The sequence below is a fragment of the Halyomorpha halys genome, unplaced genomic scaffold, assembly GCF_000696795.3.
Source record: "Halyomorpha halys isolate HHAL.00 unplaced genomic scaffold, Hhal_1.1 Scaffold1020.1, whole genome shotgun sequence".
NCBI lineage: Eukaryota > Metazoa > Arthropoda > Insecta > Hemiptera > Pentatomidae > Halyomorpha > Halyomorpha halys.
The window spans coordinates 278,698-299,655 of NW_027106408.1; the positions used below are offsets into that span (position 1 = coordinate 278,698).

A 20,958-nucleotide genomic window follows, 5' to 3' on the forward strand; every position below is an offset into this window, starting at 1 on the left:
CTTCTTTTCTCAGGTGCCAAATTATACCTTTGCTACAGGCTACGATATCTTGTGTCCCTAACAATAACAACGCAATTGTTTGGTATTATATATTTTGTAATGAATTCTAAGATTTACGATTTTCTAGAAACTCGTCATGGAGAAGTTGAACTAATTGTGTATTTATTTTCTTTTCTTCCTACTATGAGATATTGCAAGTATAGATAGAAAATATTCCATTAGCTTTAATATTTGAGAACTTTTGAAAGCAAAAATATCTAAATTGGTGAGCCATCCCGAGAATTTTCTGAAGTCCTTACGTAGCCTTAGTAATACGCTTGGTAAAGTACAAAAAGTACCCGTAGTTTATAACTTATTTTAATAGTGGTTACATCTTTTGTCCAACAACTTATATTTGTAAAGTTGCAAAAGGTGAATCGGAGCCTCTACACTCATGCCAAACCGTTTGTAACATTATAATACATATAAAACACAATATTATACTATAAGGGTCCTCGATATAAGTGCAAATATAATATTACCGAGAAATAAAAATTAAACTTGTAACTTATATAAGATAATATTTTTGTTCTATTTTTTTCCAGTTTTTTATACATACTTTTTTATAGTTAACTTTATTATTAATTTAGTTTTTCAGGAATTCTTTCATTAATGATATTATATTTTACAGGTGAACATAATGATATGTGTACCTTAATAACCACAAGGAAACAGTTTAGATACTTATTTTTTATACAATACACTTGTTGCTTGACATTTTTATAGGGTAAGTTGAATGGAAAATATTTAATAGACATAGAACTTTGTTCTTAGATAGTGAAGATAACATTGTAATACAGAAGTATGGCTAAAAACAAATGTTTATTACATTTTATATTATTTATTATACATAATATGTGCATCTATATTTATCTATTAGTAAGCTAATATTCCTAGAAACATGTAGAATGAATCGACTAGGGTGTCTCATTTCTTCATATTAATTCACTGCGAGCATAAGGTCAAAATATGAAAAGGCTGAGCTGCATATCTAAAACAATCACCAACAAAATCATGGTATTGTAAATAATGCAAGATCAAGTTTTATATTATATTACAATAATAATAGCAATGATAATATGATATTGATAATATCATATAATGATAATATGATATAATGATACTATATTATCTGTACTCGGTATATATATTTTTGAATAGTCCTTTTCTTGAACGGTGACACATCTGACACAGAAGTTTTTTAGGTATTCCATAGATTGTACCGTAGAATGGAGATAATTTGTATCATTAGAGTTAATTCTACTAGATTTAGGACAGTCTTTAGGAAGACCTCAGTATAGAAGACCGCAGGCTACAGTAATATCTTCTGAATACGTCCAGTTCGAAATAAATCTTCTTACAAAAAATCGTTAAATTTGCCACAATCAAGGAAAGAAACGATATGTCAACTATTCTAGAGTTAGAGTCCCGCCTAAGAACGGTTAATAATCACCCTCTTATCTTATAGATAATTTTCGCTAAACCTCTTAGTCCAGATTTGCCATACATCTAAAGCTTAAGGATAACCGTCAAAGATAAAGTGGTCAATAGTTCAGCGAGTGAGTGATATGTTGAGAAAAATAAAAGCGAGATTTCATCTTTGCTAATACTGACCCTAAATCTATACGATGTTGGTTTTGTTGTATATATAATTAATTATATTATCCTTAAAATGATATATACTGTTCCAGATATATAATTATTATTTATTTATTTATAACCTTCTCTTATCTTAAAAGCAATAAAGGTGTGCAGCAGCAGTTCGATGTTACATGTCCATAGCATCGAACTGTTAATAAATCAATTTATATTTTTAATAATAAAATGTACTACTTTCAGTTTTCGACTGTATGTTTCAGTCGCCTGTGCCTCTTCCGTCCGCTAACCTTCGAAGGGCTGGTCTTCTTTGACGAAGATTGTAGTGGGCTGGTCTAACAATAGTTTTCCAACCGTATACATTTTTGTTTTTGTAATACGAGTAGTTTTCTTCGGTTACTAGCTGAAGGAAATAAGGGGCTAGAATCCACCATTATATGATATAAATTCTCAACTGATCTTCTTTTGTGTATATACTTACATTACCAAAGGTCTCGAGTGAAGCGACCATGAATCCTCCTAAATTAAGTTTTATAGAATCGATACTTCTCAACTGTATAATGAGGACAAAGTTCTTCATTGATTCCATGTTGTCTGGCCACTCGCTGGAGTATACCATATCGAAAATCTGTGTGCTCTGTAAAAAAAGATAAACATCCCTATAAATAATATTCATCTTGAGTTAAATCGCAGAAGTAACAATCACTTACAGTTGTTTGAATAAATTCTCCACACCAGCAAATTAAAAAAATCACTGCCATTTCGGACAGGAGGAACAAGAAAAATTCGACTTTTGATATAAAAGCTACTTCTTTCTGAAAAATAAAATAGGTACGCTATAATATACTAAATATAATAAAGCCTTCTAATATTTTTTTGTTATAAAATAATTTTTCCTAATTAATTTGGCTAGATTTTTTATGTCTCTTAATAATAGTCCTGATTATTAAAATATAAAGTAAAAAATAGTTGTAAATCCGATATGTCGTGCATAAGAACCATGTTTTCTGATGATCATTAGTAATAATTATAAATATCAAACTTACAGAGACAAATATGAACCCACTCATGCACATCAAAATTGTAGATCCAAAGAGTAATACGAACCCAGGGAGGTATATGATAGCTTCCAAGGATTTAATGTACCTAAAAATTAAATAATCAGTGATTAGGAAGTAAAAAAAGGGGTTTTAAACAGCTATGATATTATTTTATATTTAAATCTGTTCATTAAATCTAGCCTTGAGGGCAAAACTTTATAGGAAAATTGAAAATTAATAATATAATATTATCTTACTTTAGCATTACTTTACAGCTTTTAAAGCTGTATAAAGTGTTTTCATGTGTAGCTTATTTGTTTAGCTTGAAATTCCCCCTTTCCTCTAGCCTGTTCATGGCACCTTGCATCTGCCTTTAGTGCATTCTTTTGCTTTGCTTCACTCAGAAAGGTGTGGTCCTATCTTGTTCATTTTATTTAGTTTACTTAGTTCATTTTTATATAAGCTTTTACATATTTTAAACAATTTTTAGTCATAGCTTATTATAATTTTATTACATTGTATCTATTATGTTACATTGTTACATTATTTTAGTGGTTTATATCTTGTTTACCCCTGATGAAGCACTGCAAAGTAGTGCGAAACCTTGGCTTACAATAAATAGTTTAATTACTACTTGAGTTCTTTTCACCGTACCCCGAACATCTTCCTTTTATACTTTTTATACATTATATATTTTTGTTCTAAGATGTTGAATTGAAACCACCACCAGTACTATGTAAACAGATAATAAACAATAATCATAGCTATGAAATCAGTTTTGACGATGTAAAGATATGAGGAAAGAATAAAATACTATAAAATATAAATAAAGGAAAACTTATTTATAATAAAAAAAAACTGGAAAAAACATTAAATATAAAAGATGTTAAATTGATCCTGATATCTGGAATCCAATCATATAATAACAATAATTAACTGAACTCCTCCTCCTTATAGTCTCTTATTAAACTTTGAGCTTTTGATCTGTTATCTTCTAGCTATTAACCAAACTAACATTGTTCAAGTTGTACAAATAAATTTTGTTTTATTATAACACATTTTGAGTCAGCCAATAGTACTCAAGAAAATTCGGTGAGTAATAATATTTATTTAGTTAAAATAATTATTTATTTATTTGACTATTAATAATCAGAAATGGAACTAATTGATTGTATGCAACTGTAAAAATGCTTATTTTAGTAAAAAAAAAAAACTTATTATAGAAGCTAAAGACGGTCTTACAGTACCCCCGAAACGTACTAGAAAATAAAAATATATGAAATAGTAAGAGTTTTTTTTTAATTTTTGACACAAGATAAGATGATTTTTAAACAAAATATATTTATGTATATATTTTTAATTTCTATTTACGGAAGACACCAATTTGATTAGAAATACAGATCCTTGCTGACGCTTTATGTAACAAGTTTAAGGCAAAAAATAGCCTAAAGTAAAAATTTAATTTATTCATACTTCGACCGAAAAAATGCCCAACTCACTTCAAAAGCATTTGATGGTGCTTGATCGAATGAACGAAGCACAACTTGAGAGCCTCCTCCCTTGGCATGTCGAGACCCTCCGCTCTTCGTACCACCGACTTCAGAGTGTGTCCAAGGATGATGAGCTGAGCTCCGACGTCTTCGCTGGCACAGACGACGAACAAAATGCAACCGAAGACTATCCCTGGTGTCATGTAAGCTATAACGTCTTCTGCTAAGAAAAATAGTAAATTGACGTACCATGTCTTGGTCTTGAACGGAGTCCACAACGGTACTGGTAGAACGCGTAGGATACCTACAGGAACATTCATTAATAGATTTCAATCACCAGAGGTTCATTAACTATAACTATCTAGCTGTTATTACATGTAATACTACCCGCATCATGCAACTTTCCCTTATCACTATATTTTGAATGGAAATTAATTCTCGCTCGTTTCAGAACAGGGCCCTGTTTCATAATAAAATACAAACTAATATTATTAGTCTTGTAGATTTATCTTAATTCAATTACACAGACTTGTACTTTAGTATTTTTTAATTCCTGTAATATCACTAATAGTCATCCCTGTCATGAAAAAAATAAGTATTAGTATTATTACCACACTAGTTTCTACACTTGTACTATCAACTAATACTATTAGCTTTCATTACGAAGCTCAGATGGTTCTAAATTATTCACCGTTTCACTACTTTTCCCGTACTAATTATCCAAATGAGTCATTCAGTTGTCAAATCGATTAACTCCAATTTCAATAGTTTTCCGAAAAGTACTTTTCATAATGTTTCTCGACATAAAATTGTAACATTCTTATTTTTGCAAAAGTATGGTAAATATATAAAATTATAACAATTGCCTAAAATTTCCATTGTGCTCCGAACCATTTATTCAATTTATAGAAGAGTATTCAAAACATTATGTATGATTTAATAGGAGACAACTGGAAGGCTCATACACAGGTTAAGGGAAAAAAAAAAGTTGTGACGCCATATTTAAATGATAATTTTTGTTTGGTACCATTGCGGTCGATTTTCGGGTGTAGAGTGGAATTACTCAATTTATGCGTAAAACCGTGGATACATGATAGTATATAACTCCGAAGGAAATTAATATTCCATTCACTCCTTGGAAACCTTTTTTTTTTTTATCCCCCTCCCTTGCCATTTCTGGCATACTCCTTGGAAAGCAGTCACAAGTATAATGAAATTAGAATAAAAAAGTTTGAGTAGCGGACCTGCTTTCCAGAACCATTATTCCGTATATTAAAAGGCTCTAATTGGAGAGCTCTTATTAACTATAGACTACGGGCTACACTGGAACGAGCTCAGTTGGTTAACATGTGAGGGGTCAATGCCATACCACAGTTTTTTACAAGTTTAATATTATGATTTTGTTTCTTTTAACATAAATACCATATTGTTATTTCAAATCATTGAATTGATTTTTTAAAGCATATAACTTTTTTTTATGTATGTTTATGAGTTAAAATCGCACTTAGGCTTCGATAGACGTTTGTTTTCAATAATTAATCTTTTCACATCTTTTTTAGTAGTGAAAAATAGATAAATCTAAACTATGAAAGGATTTGATAATTAACTTAAGGAGGATAAGAGAAAAAATATTTTTCCATTATCTTTGTGTTCTTAATTATTGAGATAGATCCATTTTTTGTATTATTTTTTTTTGTTTATAAATAAACACGTTTTAATTATTCAACTATAGGAGTATTCTTGATTTTTAGTTTAACAAGTTAAAGAGTGTTAAGTGGAAAACTCATGTTAAACGGAGAAATGTTTCCTTCTTTTAGTATGCTAAAAGGATATAACATATTACATGGTTGAGAGTCTGTCGCAATGTCAGTTAAATGGAAATGACGTCACGAAACGAACAACTTAACTCGTCACCGTTTTATTAGTTGTCGTGTTAGGTTATTTGCTTGTAGTTCGTGTTTGTATTGTTCTGGATGTTTCTAAAACTGATAAAGCAATAGATGACAACAATAATTATTTAATAACGGTTGTTAGCTAGCTCATCTTGATTCTCTTCCTCAAAAGTTAGAAGATCAACCAGGCACTCGGTGACACAGCTTTCACTTTTAACTCAATTTAGGCATGTTGTAATAAATTACTTTAACCAAAACTAAGAAGTAAACAATAACATGAAGTTTTGGAAGGAAAGGTTATGAAACAAGTTGCCGAGAAAATCCGTTAGGAGCTCTTATGCAATTTAACATTTCACATGACTTTAAATAAGGCTGGTTGCTCACAATCCTATATTTATAACATTTAACATGGTAAAATATTTTACATTTAACATAATATCATGAATACTCCTTATGATAGGACTGACACAATGCGCATGTGCTTCCACAATCATACTCATGTTATAACATACCGTTTATTTTATTTTAAGTTTCTCCATTACCTTATATTACAACATTCTACGTTTAATATTATTATTTCTAAAATCATTGGCTTTACTGCGATAAATAATACGTCTATATTACTACTCTTATTTTCGGAAATATGTTTTCAACCTCAAAACAATATTTTTCCTCTTATCTCCTTAAATTAATCGTCATATCCTTTCATAGTATATATTTATTCACTTTTCGCTACTAACAAAAATGTGAAATGATTAATTATTTCAAATAAACAAAATTAAAAGTATTTTAAAGAAAGATTTTTTGGTAATAGGGCATATAAGCCCAGTTGAACTTTTTTTAACGAGGATAAGACTTACCCGAAATTAAATACCATTAAATTTTTTATTGATATTCCCAGTTTAGTGAAAACCTTTAAAGCCGCTTTCTATAAAATCTAAAGCACTTCTATATAGTCAGGGCTTTACCATCGTTGGGATCGGGGTCGCCTTTGAAGTAGCTGAGTAAGGGCCTGACGATGGACGCCGTTAACAAGGTGCTCATCGAGCAGCCTACGAACATGTCGTGGAATATTTTCTTCCGCGATCTTCCCGATTTGTAAGCGTTGGCGATCACATCGTAGCACTCTTCGTCCAGAGTATTCTCATAGTCGTAGAATCTTCTTCCCATTGCCCTACAAATTATTTACATTCAACATCAATAATTATGATATAATCTTCATATATAATATATACAAATTAATATTTGTTTGTTCGTACATTATGCACTGTCAAATCGTTCACCCGAATGTGATGGGGATGTTTGCTGGATGCTCAGGATTTTTCGGAAGAAAAGCGTTATTAACAAAATTAAACATTTTTGGCGCGTAGCTCGAAAAGTATACATTTTTGAATGGTTATTATATGCCAATTGATTTGTCTCTTTCTGAAGAATAAGAAAAATATTACGGTTTCTACCAAATGATTTTTTATTCACTAAAAAACTGATGAGGAAATGTTTCACCTTGATTTTTGGGCGAAATATTAGTTTCAAATAAAGAAAAACATTTCATTTGATATATCCGGCTCTAATCTGTTTAATTAGATTCGGTTTGTGTCGTTGGATGCAGTTTATTGAGCCCTAACCACTGCCATGTTTGGAATAGATTGGTCGAGTCATGTTAAGTTAATAATTTTTTTTTTCAAAATAAATCAAATGCCGGTGAATATTTTGGGCCAAAAATATTATTTTCCAATTTTCTTAAAAATTCGTATTATAGGGTTCCTTGATGTGCTAAAAACGAACTTCGTTTCAAAATCAACTTTGTTTCACTCTTAAAAAATCTTTTACTTGATAGGTCAGTGAATTGCTTCAATACAGTACTAATATTGGAGCAAAATGAGGGATTTAACTAAAGAACAATGTTTAGACTTGATCATAAAACAACAGATTCAACAATTATTCTGAACAGAAATATTCAGTTTGTTCAGACAAGAAAAACACACCTAGTAAATTAATTAATCATATAGCGAGAGGTTTCAACTGGGTCGGCCATTAAAACAAATGTAAAATAATGGAACATTAAATGAGTTATAAATAAAAATAGGTTTAAAAGAAATATACTAGAGAAATAAAAATGTTGATAATGATTTCGGCAGTGGCAAACCCATTTTAAACAGTCTCTTTGCTAACGTCGACTATTGCCGCTGAAGACAATAATCTTGCCACCACAGGGTTATTATATAAAAACTATTCATACTTTATGTAGTATATATATGACAACATCATAGATAATCATATTGTCTAAAAGAATAAGAAAAAATCAATGAAATCTGACCAGTATTAACGATTATACAGATAAGTTAGCCATTTTGTTACTATAGTTACCATCTAGGTTTACTCTATAGTTATATACTCTACAGCAGAGATGAGAATTGCCATGGATACGACCCTTATTCATGAATGAACCATTGATAAATAAATATCGTATCCATGGCAATTTTAGCTATTAGTTTCAGCTATAGCTAATTTATACTCATCTCTGCTATGGAGTACATAACTATAGAGTAAACCTAGATGGTAACTATAGTAACAAAATGGCTAACTTCTCTGTATAATCGTTAATACTGGTCAGATTTAATTGTTTTTTTCTTATTCTTTTAGACAATTTGACTATCAATGATGTTATCATATATATACTACATAAAATATGACTCTGCTCTATAGTCTAGGTTACTTGGTTAATCTACGAATACATATTATTTGATATCAAAGTTTCGATAGTGTTCAATTAATGTGTATACATCCTCGAATATAGCAATAGCGAAGCATTGCCAGGACTGATAGTATTTACTGTTTTTCTAAAGCTTACCTGTAGATTTCATCAATTGTTTTCTTTTTAAATATAAATACGGTCATAGCTGTTAGCTCTATGGTGATAAACACAATAAAATGGACACTTTCGCTTTTGATAGCGATTTCGCTATTGCTTATGTTAACAGTAGTCATTATGAATATTATGGACAAAAACACTGCTGAGGGTATGTAGATACATGGTAATATTCCCACACCTGAAAGTGAAAATACGTAAGTGAGACAGTTAAATACGTAAGTGAGACAGTTAAATACGTAAGTGAGACAGTTAAAGGCGTAAGTGAGACTGTTAAGACAATACGTAAGTGAGTATGTGTTACAATGACAATTCACTTCTATACTTACAGTGGATTATAACTAGGTGGGGGCAGGGGAGAAACAGTACACTTCCACCCATAGGCCATGTATTTTATTTTTAATACTATTAATATATGTATTTAAATATCACTTGGAAATGAAACTTACTATTTTATTATAGTAACAAGAGTTCTACATAACATAGTATTTTTCAATGCAAAATTGCTTAGTACTGATGGAATAATATGATAATAATAATTGCTTATTAATTTCTTTTTTTATTTACATCAATAATGGAGAACGGCATTCTTCTTGCTTTCTTTTCTTCTGAAGTTTTAATAATCGGATGAACGCTCATGCTAACCCAGGCTCATTACACAACAATATTGTAGTCTGGAAGGATTAGTGAAAAAGTCTACAAGGAGCGCGCCTACATGCCTCATCGTCCTGGAGGAATTTTATTTTTTATTTTGTAATATTACATCCTGTCATATTTTAGATAATGGAAATATGGATGATAGAGCTCTTTTACAACATATTTACAGATGTATAAATTAAATGATAACAAAATAAGAAATAAAAGAGAATGAAAAAAATAAATAAATACAAAAAAAAATTAAACTTGAACTAAAATAATATCTAAAATACAATCATTCCTATTTACGATATTAATATTTTATTATTGACGCTAAAAGCTTTAATTTTTGTTTATTAATGTATCGTTATATTTTCATATTTTACAATTAAAAAAAAATGAAATCATTCTTTTTAAACTTTAAAAATATTCTTACTTTTTTTGTACCTTATGGGAAATTTTTTACGTGGCACTTGTTATTACCACAGCATCATACACCATTAGTAATCTCTACTTCGACAACATTGTTCTGATTTAGCTAACTCCTGGTATAGATTGATCTACATTCTGTCAGCGGATACGTAGCTTCCTACCAGTACAAGAGCCCCAGAAGAGAAAAAGGGTTTTACTCCAATTTTAAGTCATTATTTAAACGTTTGGTCCAAACAGCTAGAAATCAACATTTTGTCGAATATCATAAAAACTACTCCTCCTACAAAGATAAACGTAATAAACCACTTTATAGTACATTAAATTAGCTTTAAATTTAATGTTAATAGACATTTGTATGTCGAATGGTTTTTGAGATATAGATTTCTCTAAATAAATCCACTAACTACTAATTTTTCAGTGTATTTTTTTATGAGATGTTATTTTTTTAAAAAACTAAATCTTGAGAACAATTGAACGCAAATGGCTCTATTAGGGCTCAATTTTAGAAAACGTATTCTTCTTTAAATTATGTTCTATTAAGTTTTGGAATGTTGTTGATAATTTTAAAGATATGGAGCTCCGAAAGAAAAATTAACTTTTTTTTTTTAACGTTTTGAAACCACCACCATTTTGTGTTCCCCATAAGTCTATCCCAAACGTGGAAAAATCTTTAACCTTGATCTGTATTTTCCATCGAATTTCCTCCTCAGCGTCAAACAGAGAGTCATCGCTCATGATAACCATGCCTTAGCTTCATCTCCTAGTTCTTATCGATAGTGCTGGAGACTTATTCCTTAACCCTATCGATAATTCGTTCGAACGAACTTAAAATTCGATTGTACAGTTCCCTTAAAACGTAGTTACAAAGCGGCTAAAGTGCAATAATTTTTTTATTTGTATTTTGAGTTTAAATTGTTTCAAAACAATCTTGGGATCTCATTGAATAATTTGAACTATCAAACTTGAAAATCGATTGAGCTGTTTGCTCAAGAAATGGTTACACACTTACAAATAAGCAGTTAATGAGACACCAATAAACACAATACTCTCCTTTTAGATTTGCCATAGTTGCAGGGAAAAAGTTAGAATCTTCTACTGTCTTTAGTACACTAGACATCTTTTTACTATTTACTGACTTATACTACTTTTCCATTGAACAGTATTACCTATTGCTCAATATTGTCGTAGAATATGATATTAGGCAATAAAAATGTTTTCATCTGAAAAATTAAAATATGCACACTAAAAATAACTTACAAGGATAGAATCCTCCGAAAATCATCCAAAAACCATAATTTTCTTCAAAAGCTTTTTTGATGTGATATTTTTCACTTTTTTCATCACAATTTTCTAGAGAAATAACAGGATTAAACAAAAAAAGGAGAATCCAACAGACCAGTAATCTAAAACTAATTTAACATTTTATATTCCTTAAATGATATATTTAAACAGGCAAAAATCTACTATTTGGATGTAAATAGTTTCTGATTATATTGATATACAATTGAGGGCGAAAATATAAAATTAAATAAAGGTTCCAATAATTTATTATTTTAATTTATAACAATTTTTGTGAACTCCTTCCATAAACATACTCTAATCAGTATATCAAATAAATTTTCTCAATTAAAAATAGTTGAAATTATAACTATACAAACTCATTTCCCATAATTATTATTTCCATTTTTTTTTTTGTTATGGAAGATCAAATAATATGATAAATAAATTCATAAATCTTTTAAAATTTCTTTTATATAATGAAGGAAAAAAATTAAAATGTATTTAATTTTATGTTTAAATATATTTCTATAAAACTGAAAAAAAAAAAAGGAGTAGCTATAAATGATGAAGTACCACTTAGTGATGCATTTTTTCTCGAGCACCAAGAAAACATTTTGATAGCTGACGACCTAAGAAAGAATAGTAGATTTCGTTCATCAAAATAGGTGGTGGCGAAAATACATATTTTACAACCCTTAATCATAAATGACTTTTTGTTATTTATAGCTTCTGATTTCATATCTAAGGAAAATGATATGTTGCAGCAGTCAATTCCATTGATTTTGAATATTTAATATTTAAGATCTTTTCTGATTTAATATGAACCCCCATGTAGGAATGTTGTGGATAAATGTTAAATAATTTAACTTTTAATCTTTATCCAAATTAGGATATTTTTTAAAGTCAAATTCATTGTTCATAATATATAAGACCCAAAGTTCTGTCTTATTTCATATAACGATTAATTATTCTATTAACACATTGACCCATTTGCCCCCTCAGGGATTTTATTTTGGACTCAAAATATACACTTATTTATTAACAAGCAGCATTTCTACTCAATTGCAGCCCGAACTTTCCACGCTAATGTAAGAACATTTTAGCATACAATCAGGGTTGCTGTTGTAAGGCATGAAGAAGGATCTGATGTAAACAGCTGTCATGTCTGATGGTTGGGATAAAAATAAGATAAAATACTTATTCCAATTTTTTCTTAACACAATTTAGTAAGATTGGTATATTGGAAGTTCATCTTACAATATTAGTCTAATTATTCCAGAGATAAAAGAAAATGCATGAATGAGGTAACATATGAAGGATTCAGAAAAATAATGACAATTTTAAAATAAAAGATGATCATATCTTTATTATATACTTTCACAGCCAAGTTTTGAACATAACTTGTGAATATATATATATTTATATTTTTTATGTATCTATATTCAGTAACAAAACTGATGGCAGTAATAATATAATCACTTATTGGTAACAACATTGTTATAATTTTTTTTTTGTTATCTTTTTAAATGTGTTCTACAAATGTTATTCATAAGATAGTTTTATAATTTATTGAAGTACTTCCTATGATAAATATATTTTTTACTTACTTTCTGGCATTACTACTTATGCTTTCATTAGTTTAATTACACTAATTTTTAATCAAGTAGCAACAAAATTGCTGGTAATTAATTACAATGTTCATTGAATTTTAAAGCTTTTTTTACTAAGTGCACTCACTACATTGTCTAGAAATCATTAAACAGTCAGGTGATGATTTCATTTTGTAACTTAACCTGAAAATCACTAAGCAATCAGTACCTAAATAAAAGTACTTTTTCTACTTCATTTTTTAAAGGCAATAAATGCAGTAATTAGTTGTTTCCATACGTTTAAATCTAATTATAATTACAGACAAATTATAAATTGTGACACATTATATTTCATGTTAAATATCAAAATGAGATTCTGAAATATAATAATTGTCGTTTTTAAAAACTATTTCAAACATATTCAATCCAGGTACAAAATATTGTTTTATTCAAATATACAACTATATCAGTAACGATAAAAATCAAACAATGGAAACATTTAGGGTATATACATATACCTCAAAAACACTTCTACATTATATGTGAGTTAATCCAGATTAAAGACTAATATGAACTATTTGATGAATTCCAAGATAAAATTGAACACTTTCAATATTCTTATAAATATTAAATTTGTATAATGTTAAGATTCAGTTTAAAGTGGAAAATGCCTTCAGGTTCTTTTAAATTGTATAGTAGCATTTATCGAAATGGTCTTTATTCTGGAAACGTCACGTAATAAGCATTTGTATCTGTATAATTAATTATTCTAACATATAACCAAATCACATTATCACAAATAAATTGTTTAATAAAAGTCAGTACAACCCTAATATCTACAAGGTTATCACAACTGAGGTGTTCTCGGAGAGAAAAATAAATAAATTTTAGTACACGACAAACTTAATTTTGCAGTTAAATGCAAGAAATTTTTGTAGAAAATTATCTGGTACAGAATTACTCCATATAGAATGGTATAGTACATATATAATAAATTATATTTCCAAAGGATTAAATAAAATTTTGAAAGAAACCAAATCAATAATAATTTATTTAGATGTCTATTATTTTAGTAAATTCTTTCATAGTGATCTTAAGCAAAAAAATCTTAGTTTATAAATTAAAAGGTTTCCTAGTCATTAACAAAACCATTTTTTTTTTTATAGTAATTAACACAAAGTTTAAAGCATCTTGAAGAAAAGGGTGGTAAGTCAAAAATATTCTAAATTTATTTTATCACGGAAAAATTACATAAAATATGTCCTCTTTTAATTAAGTATTATAAATTTAATTCATTAGAAATACATTTTAATGATTCCCTTCTCTCTTAATCCACATGTTTAACTTTTTCTGAAGTGAAACTTGTTATGTCGATGAAAGTACGTTCCTTCCAAAGGTGATTTATTTGTTATTATCACAACTTATCCTTTAATCCCACCTTATTACAATGATAACCTTCACAGAAAATTAAATTGTTTTGAATTTAAAAAAAGTTCATATGTTAAAAAAACTCTAATGAAACATTGGTCGCTTCTGCCTTAAAACACTTTTCTTTAGGGAATACAACATCTGGTTTTACCACATGCTATGGCAGTTTAATTGATTAATTGGTGAATTAGTTATCCATAAGCAAATAGAACTAAACTATATATATTTTTTTTTAATTAAAAAACAAAATAAAAACCTCTTTTATTGAAATTTTAGGTAAAAGCGATTTTGGTTAATTAGTCAAATTATACTAGATCCAGTCGTTTTATGAATTTACATTCATGTAACAACCAGAAACTTCCTCAATTTATTAATCAAAGAAAATAATAGTGAATATCTAGTCAGATGACTAATTTCATATTAATAACTTATAACATATTTAAATTTACAAAAAAAAAAAAAAAAAAATGGAAAGGAAAAATTTCATTAAATTAACTAACATGATGATAAAACTTGGAACTATCACTAGTTGATCAAAACTCCTAACATCCCATATTCAATTAAACACTAGTAAATGTGGTGTTGCGATTAGCTTCTTGATTTGGCCTCATTACTTTATATATTAAACATTACTTGGAAATATATACATATCATTTAATTATCTACTCAATTAGTAATATATGTTTACTATGTATTACTTAATTTCTACTCAATATGTAAAATACTGTTTCTTCAGAACAAACACTATGCTATTTGATCAAATTGACTCGTAATTGAATACTTAACTTTTATGATTAAGTAATTACAATAAGAATCTAAATAATTCAATAATTCGTTAAAAACTATACTAAAAAAATGTATTCCCTTTTATTACAACATGAAACAATGATAATAACTAATGATCTCAGCCTAATAACCAAATTTAATTAATGGATATTTAAATATATGTTTGATAGAAAGAAAGATGAACTATTTTTGTGATATATATGTATATATAGTTGACCGTAAAGATTTAAATATAAGAACATGGTCAGGGTTGTGGTAAAAAAAAGAACAAATACTTTAAAACTATTTTAATGTCCGACGTTTCGCCCCACTTTGCAGGGCTTCATCAGGGCTGTTCAAAGCGAACGGTTCAACAGAAGACAACCGTTCGCTTGAACAAGGTTCTGATCCTATGCAAAACGCTTCTGTTCACCCGTTTGCTTTGAACAGCCCTGCAAACGTCGGACATTAAAATAGTTTTAAACTATTTGTTCTTTTTTTGACTGCAACCCTGACCATCTTCTTATATTTTTATGATACATCATAAATAATTGTAAGAAAATAAAGTAAAAGTGTTGTATTTCTTATCTTAATTTGATTAAGATCAATCTTCTTTCCAAAAACCCCTCAGTTATTACATACTAATTAATGTTTTATGACAGCAAAGAAAACAAAACACAAATAATGATTAGCTTGGTTTCAAAACACAAAAATATTTGTTGACTACAATTTTTAATTGAAAAAATATTAATTTTTATTTCATTAATAATTAGTATCATGAATTAATTAATTCATTACAATCATTTCAAGTATCAATCAAACATCTTGTTATTAAAGTGTAAAAGCAGTCTAGATAATATAAGATAATAGTAGCAAATTAAACGTTCAAAGTTAAGAAAGTTTTTAAAAAATTATTAAAACCACATTCTTTTGGCACTGTAAGACCCTGCAATCCCAATATACCCTCTAATGTTAACCTTAGCAACAAGACAACGACTCTCTGTTAAAATATCATATCGTATCATAAGTGTTTGTCAAAGGAAAATTTTATAAATTAATTTTTGATCCCTAAATTTTTAGGTACTGTTTCACTTGTTTATGACCAGGGCATGTTCTATCAAGGCATGGTAAACGTTCATGTAATTATTTGATTTCATGATCAATTTAACAATGTCATAAATTATCCAAATGATATTTATTGTTCGAAATGTAGCAAAATATATTAACAGGATAAAATCATCACGATACAAATTAGAGAAACTTTATTATAATGAAATTTTATTTTAGTCAATTTTTTTTTTTACATATTTCTACTGATTTGTTTCCATGGGAAAAAATAGTTGTTCAAAATTTAAATTCAATTCATTGTCGAATTAATAATCACATCCTTTTTTTTTTTTTAAGTTTTAGGTGTTAGTAAAGTAATTGTAAGAAAACTGGTTGCTAATAATAATCATTACTGGACTAAATGTTCATGAAATCTCAAGAATTGGACACTTTTTCTATCAAACTTGTGATACAAGTTGCAAATATCTAATTCTACATCAATTTCTAATTTGTATAAATCATCATACCTATGTTTGTAACTCTATTTGTTAATAATTGATTTGTCTAAAACATTGGACAAATGGTGCCTCTCATTAAGAAGGCTTTGTAAACAGGCAGTAATGGAGAAAAGGCCACAGGAATTTTATGATGCACCTAAGCAATGAAAAAAATCATTAAAAAAAATATTTAATATATGTTTTTATAAACATTGCGATTAATTAACTCCATAACCCTGATATGTTTTATATTTTGAATCTATTTTTTGGTGTTTTTGTTGCCTACCCCTATATTAAGAAAAAAAATATGTAAAAATATATACATATATATATTTCTTTTCACTTTCTTCATTGAATTTTTTTTTTTAATTTTATTTATACCTAATAGTTCATAGTTGGTTATTTGGGTTTTTATATATAAATACTATTTTTAAATAATATTAATGATTTATTTTATATGAATTAGTAATCAAAAGATAAATTTTTGTTAAAAAATTATTTTCTACTATAGTAAATTTATAATTCTAGTTCAATATAATTTGAAGGAACATTAGCCAATTTACGTAAGGACAGTTTGTGCACGAAATATTGATAAAACTATGAGATTTTTTTTCTTTTATATTTCTATTATTATTATTTTATGGATTTACTTTTATATAGACACACAACAGTGTTTCTTAAACACATACAGTGGACATGAAACACACCTTACACTATTCTATGGTGGTATTAAAATGTATGGTATGGAGGAGCATGTTATTATCTTTTGTAAATGTGTATATCTATCTACATTCCATAAATGGGTTTCCAATATATATTTCTTTTGTTTTTTAAAAGTTACCTAAAGTAAGTACTTTTAAATTTTAAATTATTTTTTTTTAAATATTGCTGGCCCGAAAAAAGATTTTATATACTAACTGTTACTCGCTAAAATAAATTAGCTTTTTTTTTATTCACAACTCCAAATACAGCAAAAATTACCGGTTTTGTATTTTTCATCACTATCACTTCCCTTCTACTACGTTACACACGTTATTCAGTTCCCTGAAATATCACTTTTTGTTTTTTAAGTTCATGATTGCTCACTCAGTAAAGAGAGCTCGAATCAGTTCATTCGCCCTTTTCCAGTAGAGGTAGAAGACCTATAAATTCATACTCTCTGTAATTATATGATTTTTTTTTCTCATTTTCGTAGATATATACTATGAATGCTAAAAATATTATTATAAGTGTTCTCAATAGGAAGAGATTTATATCTATTTCTCCAATGATTCTATCAATAAATATTTTTAAAAAAAACAAAATCATAAACAAAATCGAATGATCTATAAATTAATTTCCGATATTACAACAGGGATGTATTGCTATGAATCTGTCTTATTCAGTAGTTGTTTACCTAAATCAACATAGTTCTATTTCAACTAGAGTTAAGAATCAAATAATTAAAATTACAAAAATAATAAAATAAAACTTTTTGTCAAATGAATTCATTTTAAAATTGAAGATATATTGAGATTCTATTTCACTTACTTTTAATGTGTTATTAGAAAAAAAACATGATAGAATTAGTAATTTAGCATTTACTCGGAAGTAGTAAACTAATAAGTTATTGATCATTGCTTAGATGCATCAATCGAACTCAAAACAATTTATATATATAAATCTGTAAAAGCTTAATAAAAAATTGTATTGTGATTCATCATAATAAAATTTCCTTCTTAATAAATGATGTTCAAATTTTAATTTAAACAAACTGAGAAAAATAAAATGTGAGCATACAAGCATAGAAATCACAGCTTTCAACAACAAATTCTGGACAGGCGCCACAAGAAAAAAAGCGCATATAGATCTGAAGAATAGATACTATTTCCATTTTTTTACTATAATCACCTACGGAATACTTACCTAATATTTGTGCAACACTTCATTAATTATTTACAAAGTAAATGTAAAAGAAAAAAAAATACAGAACTATAGTAAAATAAGTGGCACTATGCTACAGTAGAACTTTTTTACTACAGTAAAAGATTATTTTTAATTACTTGTTCTATTATAAAATTGAAAAAAAAAACATTATTTTATTATTATTAATTAACTTTGGAATTTTTCTTTATGTTTATGCCTCTAATGAACATTTAAATTCATATTTATCTCTTGACACAATACTAAGACTTCCCCTGTAGTAAAGAATTCATCAATTGGTACAAAATGAAAAAATTCATAAATTAAATTAATCCATTACAAAAAAGATGATATTTACAAATTATATACACAGTAATGGATAATTCTTAAATCATAAATTTAATTTCATACTTAAAAGTGGATTAAATAATTTAATTGTTTTATGAACAAATTCTATTGTGTTTTAAGAAATAAAGTTTTTTTAATAATCTATAAAATCACATTTACATGTATTCAATAGAGTTTATTAAAGCAATACATCCTCTTCCACCATTACCTATGGTAAAGAACTATGATAATTTTTTTTGTTGTTTAAACATTCAACTATGTCTGACTCACTGACATATAGGAAAGATGAATTAAACATGATCATGATATGTCCAACATATTTTCATTGAATTTTATTATATCATTCAAATGATTTGATGGTCTGTTTACCAAATATTCAATAGGTATGAAAAACATATGTGAGACAATTTTATTTATAGTTGGATCTTAAAAATCAGTTATTACTTGAAAACTAATTAAAACATCGAGTTAGTTATACCTATTAAAAAAAGTAAATAAATTTAAATTTTTTGAATAATCTATTTTCATTTTATACTTCATCCGCTTGAAGGCAAAGAAAGTGGTCACTCTTAAGGTCTAAGAATACCTGTAAGGTGCTAAAAAGAACTCAATTCAGTTTGATAGAACTATTACATACATTATATTTCTTGATTAACCCCGTGAAATGAATCACAATCTCCATATTTTGACTAAATAAGTATTGACCAACAGGATTAGCAATCCTTTCTGCCATACTTGTAAGTATAGACATTGGCTTTAAAATAAACAACTTGTGCAAGATTCTTCAAAATAATTAATTCAAAATATTATTTCTAACACTGAAACTAGTATCACGCCTTTAAAATCAATTGATTAATTAGTTTTCAGTACTGAAAATCATATTACAGATATCAGAACCAATATAATTCAAAATTAAAAAAAAAAATCAAATAAAATTTTAATAGTTTGAAATGCAATCATTATTATTTGAATTGAAGAATTAAAAAATAAATATCAGTTTTAATTACAGAATCCAGGAAAAAAAAAAGTAGGTGCTGATGTATCAGTGAATGTAAATAAGTTCTTTATTCTAGTTGAATAGAAGAAGGTTTTTTTAAATTCCATCAATGAATTTTATTCAATGGTATTATCAGTTATTTAGACTAATTTCCTAAATTCCTTTGTACATTTATTTATTTTAATTCTAGTAGTGTTTAGAGTTCTTAAGGATATAAAATATTAGTGTTAGAGGCATAATGATTCATTATTATTCCTTAAAATATAGGTTGTATTGCTTTCTAGATTGGGGAATGTTTCCTTGATTATCTGGCAACAAAACTAGTCTGAGAAATTCCTTACATAATTATCGAACAGATTAGATCTGTAAATACCATTTTTAATATTTTAAAATTTCTAGTATCTGTGTCCTACTGTGCAGAAAACAAAATGTACAAAAATAGATTAGCTGTTATTTATCTTCTTTTTTTTTTTAACATCTTATATCGATCAGAAATTTATATAATTCTTCATTTCACAATGTAAATTATTACAATCCGGAAGAATTACTAAGATGTGCTCAAAGATAAACCTTTTCATGTTATTTGTGGACGATCAACATCCACTTTAATAACTGGTCCAAATTGAATTTAAATAAATTACTACAGCTAGTAAGGCAAAAATTGGTTACAAAAGAACAATTTCACAGTGTCATTGGTAAATAGAGTTAAAACTAAATTTTTTTATAAAGTTCAAAATAATCATTTACGTCTAATTGTTTTATGAAAAACATTAGGAAGATATAATACGTGAAATGCCCAATTGGACATTATGTCACTTGGCACTATAAAAAAATCCCTAGTTGACAAAGGCAGCGTTCAGGATTCAAGGCTTTTATACAGTCGTTTCTCGGTCGGTCTCAATGACTTCGACCGAGGGCTTTGGTCAGGAAGGTTTTGAGGCAGCAGGGTGTGGCCTACGCTGTCGGCATGCTACAAACAGGCACAGAAGTGTGACAAATGCTATAAGTGCGCCAGCAGCTGTAATAACCACCATACGTCGATCAGTGAGAGCGGAGAGTAGTTTTGTTGTCACTCCTAAATGAATATGTGAAATGGATGTTTTGAAAGAT

The 20,958-nt window shown here is 28.0% G+C and overlaps 2 protein-coding genes across 3 annotated transcripts in view; both read right to left on the reverse strand.

Annotated features, from left to right (window-relative positions):
• Window positions 1-152: 152 nt before the first annotated feature.
• On the reverse strand, window positions 153-11,901 carry LOC136795145 (odorant receptor 4-like). 2 transcript variants are annotated; one of them, XM_067044779.1, is made up of 9 exons: window positions 11,849-11,901; window positions 11,252-11,344; window positions 8,909-9,107; window positions 7,026-7,231; window positions 4,175-4,469; window positions 2,682-2,781; window positions 2,346-2,450; window positions 2,117-2,272; window positions 155-1,030 (listed from the first exon to the last, which is right to left on the reverse strand). In XM_067044779.1, the coding sequence occupies exons 1-9, from the start codon at window positions 11,886-11,888 to the stop codon at window positions 980-982; spliced, it is 1,245 nt and encodes a 414-aa protein (XP_066900880.1). In that variant the 5' UTR covers window positions 11,889-11,901; the 3' UTR covers window positions 155-979. The 2 variants fall into 2 exon arrangements, with proteins under 2 accessions (XP_066900881.1, XP_066900880.1); XM_067044780.1 differs by lacking the exon at window positions 11,252-11,344 and having other exon boundaries at window positions 153-1,030.
• A 4,506-nt stretch (window positions 11,902-16,407) lies between these two features.
• Window positions 16,408-20,958, reverse strand: part of LOC106687853 (uncharacterized) — a 50,842-nt gene continuing 46,291 nt past the window's right edge. The window contains exon 16 of the mRNA XM_014431998.2: window positions 16,408-20,923. Coding sequence (XP_014287484.1) covers window positions 20,772-20,923 — 152 coding nt within the window. The 3' untranslated portion in view covers window positions 16,408-20,771. The remainder of the gene's footprint in view (window positions 20,924-20,958) is intronic.